At 27.0% G+C, this 12,186-nt stretch overlaps 1 protein-coding gene across 1 annotated transcript in view; it reads left to right on the top strand.

Annotated features, from left to right (window-relative positions):
* The window catches only part of LOC145259167 (cytochrome c oxidase assembly factor 7 homolog), a 118,501-nt gene extending 114,806 nt beyond the window's left edge, over positions 1–3,695 (top strand). Inside the window, exon 3 of the mRNA XM_080116901.1 lies at positions 3,215–3,695. Coding sequence (XP_079973027.1) covers positions 3,215–3,627 — 413 coding nt within the window. The 3' untranslated portion in view covers positions 3,628–3,695. The remainder of the gene's footprint in view (positions 1–3,214) is intronic.
* Positions 3,696–12,186: the final 8,491 nt, after the last annotated feature.

Below are 12,186 nucleotides of genomic sequence, written 5' to 3' on the forward strand. Positions count from 1 at the left end.
TAATAATCTAAAAAATTATCTAATAATCACAATCTAATAAAAATAGTCTAATAAAATAATGTAATAAAAATAATCTAATAATAATAATAATAATCTAATCTAATAATCTTACAATAATATAATACTAATAATAATCTAATAAAAATAATTTAATAAAAATAATCTAATATTAATAATCTAATAAAAATAATGTAATAAAAGTAATTTAATAGAAAAAATTTAATAAAAATAATGTATTAAAAATAATCTAATAATAAAAATCTAATAATAGTAATCCAACAACAACAACAACAATAATAATAATAATAATAATAATCTAATAGTAATAATCTAGTAATAATTATCTTATAAAATAATCTAATAAAAATCATCTAATAATAATAATCTAATAATAATGATAATAATCTATTAATAATAATCCAATATTAATAATCTAATAAAAATAAATATAATAAAAAAATCTAAAAAAATTATCTAATAAAAGTAATCTAATAATAATAATAATAATAATATAATAATATAATAAAATATAAGCTAATAATAATAATAATAATAATAATAATAATAATCTAATAAAATAATATAATATTAATCTAATAAAAATAATCTAAAAATAATAATCTAATACAAAATATGTAATAAAATAATCTAATAATAATAATCTAATAATAATATAATAAAATAATGTTATATTAAAAATAATCTAATAATAATAATATCTCATAAAAATAATCTAATAATAATAATCTAATAAAAATAATGTAATAATAATAATCTAATAAGAATCTAATAATAAAAATTACCTAATAAAAATAATCTAATAATAATAATCTAATAAAATAGTTTAATAATAATAATCTAATAAAAATAATCTAATAATAATAATCTAATAAAATAGTTTAATAATAATAATCTAATAAAAATAATCTAATAATAATAATCTAATAAAATAGTTTAATAATAATAATCTAATAAAAATAATCTAATAATAATAATCTAATAAAATAGTTTAATAATAATAATCTAATAAAAATAATCTAATAATAATAATCTAATAAAATAGTTTAATAATAATAATCTAATAATAATAATCTAATAAAATAGTTTAATAATAATAATCTAATAAAATAGTTTAATAATAATAATCTAATAATAATAATATTCTAATAATAATAATCTACTAAAATAATGTAATAAAATAATGTAATAATAATATCTAGTCATAATAATCTTATAAAAATAATTTAATAATAATAATAAAAATCTGATAAAAATTATCTAATAATAATAATAATCTAATGAAAATTTTCTAATAATAATTATGTAATAAAAATAATCTAATAAAAATCCAATAATAAAAATAATCTAATAATAATAATCTAAAAATAATCTAATAATAATAATAATCTAATCATAATAATCTAATACTAAAATCTAATAAAAGTAATCTAATAAAAGTAATCTCATAATAATAATCTCATAATAATAATCTAATAAAAATAATCCCATGAAAATAATCTAATAAAATAATCTCATAAAAATAATCTAATAATAATCATCTAAAAATAATCTACTAATAATAATTATAATCTACTAAGAATAATCTAATAAAAACAATCTAATAATAATCTATATATCTATGAAAGTGAATGTGTGCATACATTTCCCTACGCAATAACTCTGTTAATTTTAAGTCTACAGACTCAAAATTTGGTATACAGGGTACTGAGATTTGGAAAAATCTTTGTGATTCGGCCAGAAATTTGCCTTTGAGAACTTTACTAAATTCCTCCGACAATTTTGAGTCTGAAAACTTGAAATTTTATATATAGGTTCCTTGGACATGGATCGAACTTAATAATAACTTGATTTGAGCCCAAAACAATAAATGTTAAGGGGCATAATAGCGGTCAAAATTAGAAAAATTGACCGCTTTTTTGTTTTTGCTCAACATACACCTCCAAACATCCGGGCAACGCCGGGCTGAAATGCTAGTAATCTAGTAATATCATTTTTGTAGTGTATCTCATTGTACTGTAATGATTAATCAGAATTAGAAAAAGCACAACTTTTGGGATGAGAAATATTTGTGCCTATTTTTTGATGCAAAAAAAAAAAAAATAATAATAATAATTCTTTCATTTATTTATTTTTTGTTTAAAATTTTCTATTGCGGCAATTATGATAAAATGATAATTATTTATTGATTTTAAACTACCGACAAAACTAAAATCTATAAATCCCTTTACCATCAACAAGTATATTTTTACATTTGCATATATTACATGGATTTTTATAATAATCTGGATAAAAAATACCACAACTATATATCTAAATATTTAGAGGTTTAAAAAAAAGGAAATTAGAACAAAATTGGTAATTGTATTGGAATCGGGAATTTAGCAAAGAATCAGTAATTGTATTGCAATTAGAAATTTAGATCAGAACCAGTAATTTTATTGGAACCAGAAATTTAGAACAGAATCGGTAATTGTATTGATTTAATAAAAGTTCAGCTATACCAATATCTGATATTTTATTTATGCATACTTTTAAAAAATATTTAAAAAAAATATCTGCACTAATAGATTTTTATGTTCTACATGAGCTTTGATGTTAGGAGGACATTGTTTGCCAACTTATGCACTGCTTCTTTGAGTTGTCATCCTCTTCACTCTCTTCTCTTCTATATTTCTTACTTTGTCTTATAAAACAAAAACAGGTTTTAGAGTCCTAAAATACATACTAGAATTGTCTGCAAGGACCTATGGCGTAATGGATATAAGTGATAAATAATAATCAGTTCTAAGTAACAGTCTCTTGGAGGTTAAAGATTTAATCCTCAATGTGGGCATCAATAAGAATACAAGTAGAAGCTATTTAAGTCTTCTATCTGATCATGGCTGACAGAGCAAGAGGAAACTACTCTGTGGATTAAATAAAGGGTTCTATTAAAAATTCCATTCAAATTCCTGAGTTCAACAAGATGCTCCTGAAAAGTTTTAAGCAAAGTTAATGTGAGCCCAAGTAACTCAACTGCTGAATTTACTACAAGTGAATACCTTTTCCAAATTTACTACAAGTGAATACATTTCCAAAGTTATTAAGTATACATAACATATCTATTGATTGTTTAGCAATTTTGCATGAATGATTCTGTTATGATACTGTTGTGAATATTTAATTGCCAAAGAATTATTATTTTTTTTTACAGGCTGTGAAATTGATTTTGATGATGGGATCAGTTACGAAGAGAAAGGATGCAAATATGGCTATAATCCAGCATGTTATCAGGCAGGTATCTTCAGTTTGTCTAAAGACAGGCGCAACCTTCCGAAAGCAATTAAATACTTGGATCTAGCATGTTTGAACGACCATCCTTTGGCATGCTTCAACCTCAGCACTTTGTATATGAAGGAGCAATCGACATTAGCGAAGGACATGAAGAAAGCTTTTAATTATGCATCAAAGGGCTGCGAACTGGGTCACATGTATTCGTGTGTGAATTTGAGCATCATGTACCGAAGAGGGGATGGTATCGAACAAAATGCTGAACTGGCCGATAAGTTCAAGAAAAAAGCACAAGATATGCGCGATGAATTTGTTCAACTTCAAAAAACGATTTAATAAATTAAAGAATATAGTAATATGTTAATTTTCAAATTACATCATTAATAAAAATAAATGAAAAAATATATTGGTTTCTTGTTTGAGGATTTGAACATCAGAAAATTAGTAAAATCATCAGATTTGCTGTGTTATTTTCTTAAAGTCTATTTTCAATTTTTATTTCATTAATAGCTTTATTTTTATTTCATTAATAGCTTTATTTTTATTTCATTAATAGCTTTATTTTTATTTCATTAATAGCTTTATTTTTATTTTATTAATAGCTTTATTTTATTTTATTAATAGCTTTATTTTTATTTTATTAATAGCTTTATTTTTATTTCATTAATAGCTTTATTTTTATTTCATTAATAGCTTTATTTTTATTTTATTAATAGCTTTATTTTATTTTATTAATAGCTTTATTTTTATTTCATTAATAGCTTTATTTTTATTTCATTAATAGCTTTATTTTTATTTTATTAATAGCTTTATTTTTATTTTATTAATAGCTTTATTTTATTTTATTAATAGCTTTATTTTTATTTTATTAATAGCTTTATTTTTATTTCATTAATAGCTTTATTTTTATTTTATTAATAGCTTTATTTTATTTTATTAATAGCTTTATTTTTATTTTATTAATAGCTTTATTTTTATTTCATTAATAGCTTTATTTTTATTTTATTAATAGCTTTATTTTTATTTCATTAATAGCTTTATTTTTATTTCATTAATAGCTTTATTTTTATTTTATTAATAGCTTTATTTTATTTTATTAATAGCTTTATTTTTATTTCATTAATAGCTTTATTTTTATTTCATTAATAGCTTTATTTTTATTTTATTAATAGCTTTATTTTTATTTTATTAATAGCTTTATTTTATTTTATTAATAGCTTTATTTTTATTTCATTAATAGCTTTATTTTTATTTCATTAATAGCTTTATTTTTATTTTATTAATAGCTTTATTTTATTTTATTAATAGCTTTATTTTTATTTTATTAATAGCTTTATTTTTATTTCATTAATAGCTTTATTTTTATTTTATTAATAGCTTTATTTTATTTTATTAATAGCTTTATTTTTATTTTATTAATAGCTTTATTTTTATTTCATTAATAGCTTTATTTTTATTTTATTAATAGCTTTATTTTTATTTCATTAATAGCTTTATTTTTATTTCATTAATAGCTTTATTTTTATTTTATTAATAGCTTTATTTTATTTTATTAATAGCTTTATTTTTATTTCATTAATAGCTTTATTTTTATTTCATTAATAGCTTTATTTTTATTTCATTAATAGCTTTATTTTTATTTTATTAATAGCTTTATTTTTATTTTATTAATAGCTTTATTCTTTCATTTTTTAAAAATGATTTTATTTCATTTAAATCACAGAGATCACTCGATTTCATTATGAGTTAAATTTACACCCAATGGCTCTTTTAAGAACAGATGTTGCCCCATTTAGGGCTGTACAGGGTGGAACGAAAAAATTGTGGCACTAGAAAAAATGACATGATTCCATTTCTGTTTAATAAAAACTGGTTATCTTTTTTTGTTGCAGACCATCTACTAGTTGGCCAGTTGTGTACAAATCCCAAGACCAATAGGAGCCTTCTATCATGTCTGAAAGTTACACACTGTTCAACGAGCAAGATTGGAGATGCGCCGCTGTACAACTCATGCTTTCTACCGATCCAAGTTATGACAACAGAATCATTGCCAACACCCCCAAAATGCAAATCTGGACGGTTCAACGCTTGAGGGCACAGCTCAATGCATCGGATGACTTGTGGTTATGGACTTTGGTGTAGTTTCAAGTGAGGGTCACATGATGCCACCTCACATCTTCGAAATTGGCTTCAACGTCAACACCAAAGTGTGCTGAAGAGTGCGGTGATTCACTGGTGCAATCAGGTGAGACCCTGAGTGTGGCAGCAGGACTCGACGCCGGTCCACAAGTCCAAAAAGACCCAGGCTTGGCTTCAGAAGAAGTGTTACAACTTTGTCCGCTTCTCTCACTGGCCCACCCGCTCCTCCTCACCCTGAGTCTGTTGAACTACTTCATTTGGTCATACATCAAGAACATTATCAACATGACCTTCCACAACACCAAAGCCAGCCTGACTGCCGCCATCCGCCAAGTATTTGCCAAGCGCTTGTGGAAATGGCATGCTCCCAGTTCTGAACCCTTATTGATGAGGGCGGCTACATAAAATAGATGTCAGTTTTATCAATTAACCCGAATTGATTTTTTCAATAAAAGTTTTAAAATATAGATGTAGTGTTTTATTGTTCCACCCTGTACTTTGCTAGGGATTGTGTCAGCATCTTTTAAGTGTTTCTATGTTTCATTAGACCAATTGCTCCTATTAGAACTGATATAATATTTATTTCTTTTAGAGACCATGTTGGCATTAAGATATCTTAATAGGATAGGGATACTTCTGTGTGTGTGTAAGTTAACTTGAAAAAATAGATTTTTTTCAGAGAGAAAGGGATAATCTGTCTAGATAGATGAAGCTCTACCCAATTAAGAGGAGCAATTTATCAGAAAAACAATAATAATGAGGGTAATTTTTGGTGTAAGTCCAGAATTCAACCTAATTTTTTTTTAAATACAAAAAGATCTTTATGGTATACATACCCGTCACAGAATGAAAATGTCATATTCCAAAAATCATATAAATTGATCAAATAGATTTTTTTAATTAAGAATCCACCATATTTAATCAAGGGTGACAACTCAATTTTAACTACTGAGATTTTAAAATCAGCCTTATAATGGCTACAATATATTAGTAATCGCTAAAAATCATAAAATAATGATTTTCTATATAAAAAATTACTTGATCAATTTACATACATTTTAGAAACTGACATTTTCATTTCATGATGGGTACATATATAATAAAGATTTTTCTGTATTTTTGTTTTTTAATTTGGTTAAATTCTGAATAAGAACTGTTATTTTTTATTTTTTAGATGAATTAAGAAATTGTAAATGTTATTGAATCTAAATGCAACTGATTGTCATCAGCATCATCGTCATCATCATCATTGTATCAGAGAGATGCATGATTATGAATCCTGTTCAAAATCAATATGTATTTGATTCGTCTGTTCAAAATCAATATGTATTTGATTCGTCTGTACAGTGATGACAATGCATCTGACAAGCTGGAATAAAACGGCTCTTTTCATCCAAATGAAAGAACAACAATGTGTTAACAATTTTGTTTTGACATTAGCAGTAAAAAAATGTGGAATTTTGGTGACCCTCGCCATCCTTGCTTGGAGGACCATTGTCTGTCCATCTAAAAAATATTATGCCTTCTCTTCCCATGACCAACTAGAATCTCCTCTTTCTCTAAAGTCCAGCAACTTATATAGTTATTATCATCATATTTTTTAAATCTTTTAATCCTCATGAAATTCCGATGGATCTTACTTTGGTTAGACAAGAGATCTGATTCCATCAGTCGGCAGGTCATGCAACGCCTGAATATTCATCCCTAACCATGTTATTCATTCTGATTCTTCAAAAACCCAAAATTTATTTTTCCTTTTTATTTTCTCCCCAAATAAATACTTGAAGGCACGTTGAGAACAAAGAAGATTACCAATGCCAAAGAAGTGATGTTTCTCTTGGAGTGGTGCTTTCTAAAGACAATGCTTCTTTCTCTCAGCAGATTCTAAGTATAATGTTCTGACTCTCACTGTGAAATTTCCTTCTACAAACATTCTAAGAACAATGTATTTTAGTCATATAAATAATTATGATATCCATACAATTACATTTCACAATTAAATAATTTAGTTGATATGCCTTCAAACAAATCATTTACTTGTCTATATTTTTTATTTAATGATAGTAGCATTATAGACATATGACTTTGAAGAAATTTGCGTTTTTTGGCATCTAATCAGACTATATATATGTTTATAATCTTTAGGGAGTGGAGTGAATGCTTTTCGGGCACTCCCTAATAAAATAAATATTTCAACACAAGCTACTGAATAAACAAACGACTTCATAAAACTTCACAAGGAAGAGGTTTATTAAAGTAAGGCAAGATGCCATTAGGATATAGCTGGGATAGAACTCGTCTGCCTTTGCCCGGTAGTTATTCCCAAGTGGGGACCGTCGATACCGATGTAGGCAGAGAGAGAGAGAGAGTGAGGAAACAGGTCCGCTCTCTTTGACGTCTCGATGGAAAAAGGAAGAGTTTTTCTTGTCCGGGACGGAAGCAGTTATAGTTCCTTAAGGGGGTAAGGAAGATTCCTGCGCTATGCCTCTGATTGGTCAGTATGTGCCATATCGCACAAGAAAAGAGTTCTATTTGTTTCTGCTACAAATTCCTTGAGGAGATAACTAAAGAAATAAACCAAGTTTCAAACCTGAATTTAATCATTAAAATCCTTTTTTACATGCTGGCATGCATTTAAGAAATTGACTTCCAAACTAACCTATTTCTGGCCAGGTCTATATTTATCCCTCTCTCTCAAGTCCATTATTATCACTTTCTGTGTTAACTGAACCTGCTACCTTAATTGTTACTACTAACACAAAAACACATCAATGGAAGTTTCTAATCCTGCATATTTTTCCATATACTTTCCAGATTTACTCTTTCTCTGAAGTCATCAGATCTAAGTATTTCTTTAAAACTCACATTATATATCCACCACATCGTTTTCATATTATTTTTCTCCATGCACCACATGTCATCAACCTTCACGGACCAGATTTCACTTCCATTCTCAAGCTTCCAGTAACTCTACTGTACTTGAATGTACCCAATGCTTAAAAGCAACACAAAAATTGAATTGCATCAAACTTTACATGATAAACTAAGTAGTAGAACTTTTCTCTTTTTGAGAACTTTCCAAAACTACAACCATTTACCATCACTTTAGCCTTGATGACATTCATTCTCAGATCTTTACTTTACACATAGACTTTAAGTAAATCCTATACTGTGTACAGAGGGGGAGGGTTATTGTCTGTTGCGTGTGTCTCTTTGTCTGCATCTATGTCTGTAATCATAATACATCTAGTGTGTGTGTGTGTGTGCATGCATGCATATATATATATATATATATATATATATATATATGATAAAGTTCAAAAGTTTACCATACCTTTTTTTTCTGTATCTTGATCTTCTGGGATTGATTCTTCCCATCACTGGTCGGCAAGCTATAACAAACATCTAAGACGAAAACATCCGATGATGATTTTCTGGCATGGATTACTTTATTTCTTCTACAAGTGAATTGAGAAGACCTCTCTTTGTTGACTCAAGCATTTTTTGCGTTTCTTTTTCTGACACATTTTTGCACCCAACTCAATCTGTCTTTTGCTCAAAATCGGAAACCAGATTGCACTTTCATTCAAGAGAAAATATATCTTCCTCCTTTTCTTTCATGCTCTCCCTTTTTCTTTCTTCCTTTCTTTACACATTTTCTTTCACACAAACCGAATGACCTATTTTAGGTGCTATCACTGACCCCAGCCACAGAGTTTGACATACGTCAGCAGTTAACCCTTGAACTCTTTTTGTACTAACCAACGTTCGGAGCAAAATCACAATTTTCAACATGCTGCCGTAACCCGGGATAGATTACATATCAATTGTTCCACACACACCTGAAATCTCAGAATTATTCAGATGAGGACCTGAAGCACAACATATAAAGTTATATATAATAATCATTTCCAAGTGACACTAATCTGAAGGTTGAAGGTTCAATCCTCAGTGTAGGCAATATTAAGAAGTCAATTAGAAATTACTTAAGATCCAGACATGACTAAGGGAACAAGAAGAAATTACTCCCATAGATTATGGAAAAGGTTCTGTTTGAAATTCTCTACAGATTCACGAGTTTGACAAGTTACACCTGAAGAAGATAGGAAGTTACATTGACAAAAATGCTGTGAGAAGAGTAGTTGGAATAATTCAGATAATACAAATACTAAATCATGTGCTATTAATTCTAACATTGCTTAAACAGTCTTCATCAACCACTTTCAGAAAATGTTTATTTACTTAATTTGTCTTACATTGGTCAGAATTTTGGAGCAATCAAGATAATATAAATACAGAATAACCTCAGGGTCGAATCCTCAGAGTTGTAAGTCGTCAATGTTAAACAATCATTCCAGTTTTGGTGTAATATCCCAAGTGTTAGGAAGTAGAAAAAAGAAAAAGGAAATATAAACAAAGGAAATAGGGTTTATTAGTAGACAGTGGATCGGAATTTGTTTCTTAACGCCAGAGCGGAAAGTTTTTTTTGAAGAGCTGTCAACTCAGTCAAATGTGATGACATTTTTTTTTTTACTCCTGTGCAATAATTACTTTCCAGGCATTTCAAAACATGAGCTGAGGTTTTTTTTGGCTGATGCCTAGTACAAATTAAATCAGTCTGAGAACAATATTTGGCAATATTTCATGCACCATAATTTTTTAAATTAATCACTGATAATTAATGATTCATTGTGCGAGTCCTCCCCTTTTTGGGTTGAGCTCTGTTGTTAATATAGCATAATGCAAAGCTCTTTGTAAATAAATAAATGAAGCACTGTTTAATGGTGGTCTATGTTTATATAAAAACATTTTTCTTAATGGCATTTGTTCCATAGATAGAAGTCTTGTTCGATCTCTGTTGAGATACTAATTCCAATTGTTGAAATATCAGAACGGACTCCTTTCTTTGCAGAGAAAATGTCTCACACATGAATGATTAAAAAGAAAAAGGAACTAAATGTCTACATACTTATGACAAGAACTTTTACATTAAAAGATTTCAAGTACTTAAAATAAATAATTTATTTAGAAAAAAAAAAGAAACATTGAATTGGCTTTCAAAATTTTTTGAAAAACTTCTTACATGCACTTGTAATGTTAGGCTGTGTAAGGTGTTAACTTCGGTCCAAATCGCCTGTTCCTTCTTTCATTGGATTATTTCAATTATCGATACTTATAGAAGACATTCTGATATAAAACCTATCTAAGAACACTGCCAGGCACATGAAGTTTCTTCATGTGAAATTTCATAAAAATCGGCCCAGCCATTTTTGAGTCCATAGGGAACGAACTCATAGGCACACAAAGTTCCTTTTATATAATAAAGATTAAAGCTGAAGTATTTTTCAAGAGATTAAATTCTTAAATTAATCAACCTCAAAATCAATTCAAATTTATGACTGATTGTGACAGTTTTCACACTTCTTGGATTGAGTACTTTTGTTAATGATATTGTCTAATAATACACTAGATGTGTTTGTACGTGTGTGTACATATAAATACTGCTAGATTATTGGATGACCCTCAAAACTAGTACAATGGCAAATCTAGCAAGTTTTGAAATTATTATTCACTCATACTATCTTTTTATAATTCTTTGCTAAATTATATCTTAGAATTATTTTACTAAGGTTTTTATCATTCTTTCACATATTTTTGTATATAAATATGGTTGCATATGTACGTATACTCTTAATCTATCAATTAGCAGCAGCAAGATGTGTAGGCATATGATTAGCATATTAAAACCTGTTCTTGCACTTCCCCCTCCCAAAATTCACACGTGTTAAGTTTTTACCATTGCAAAATTCAGACAGATAAGGTGCCAAAAGGAAAAAGAAGGGGAGAAAAATGTAGAAAAAAGGAAAAATTAAGAATATGAAACAAATGTCAGAAGGAATAGAATTTTGACCTTAAAGTGATCCAAGTTGATTTTTTAGGAATAATAATACTAATTGTTTTAAATACACTTTGCTTGAGATAAATTAATAATTTGTTAAAAATATGTAATACACTACACTGTTACTGGCTATAAGAAAAACAAGGCAAAAGAAAATTTCAAACAGAATTCATATTCCTCAACTGCTAAACTGACACAATAAATTTCCAGCTCATTTTTCAACAAACGCACTAGCTGCTTTTGATCCATCATTTTATTTAAGTTATTTTGTTTATACATATTTAAATTAGTTATTTGCATATGCAAATCAATCCAAACTATAAAAATCTATAATTATAAAATAGAAGTCCTTTTTTTTTCCTATGGTGATGGGCATGCACAACATTCAAAGCATCTTATTTGCTTTTCATTTGATAAGTTTTCGTCTTTGATTCTATTGTCACAGAATTGAAAACAACTTCTGACCAAACTTTGAATGAAGTATGTATTAATAATAAAAGTCAAGATAAATAAACTAAATTACCTCTCTTAATTTTGGAACTCTCTAATATAGAAGATTTTTTTTTTAATTTAGCTACTTTTTCCTGCTAATAATAATGGATCATTAGGACTCTATTGGTAAAAATGTTGTTGTTTTTTAATTAAAAGAAAATTAGTTATTTGTGTATATTTTATTGAAACTTGTTATATATTTCCTGATTAAAAATTTAATTTATTTTCTAATTTTTCCACATATTCAAATAAAGAAAACGATACATTCAAATTTAAATTCTATAAGTTTGAACCGGGCATGAAAATGTTTTCAGATTAATCCAAAAGGCTATATATATATATATATATATATATATATATATGTG

This window comes from Euprymna scolopes, chromosome 34 (genome assembly GCF_053919585.1).
Source record: "Euprymna scolopes isolate OS-2025 chromosome 34, ASM5391958v1, whole genome shotgun sequence".
Classification (NCBI taxonomy): Eukaryota; Metazoa; Mollusca; class Cephalopoda; order Sepiida; family Sepiolidae; genus Euprymna; species Euprymna scolopes.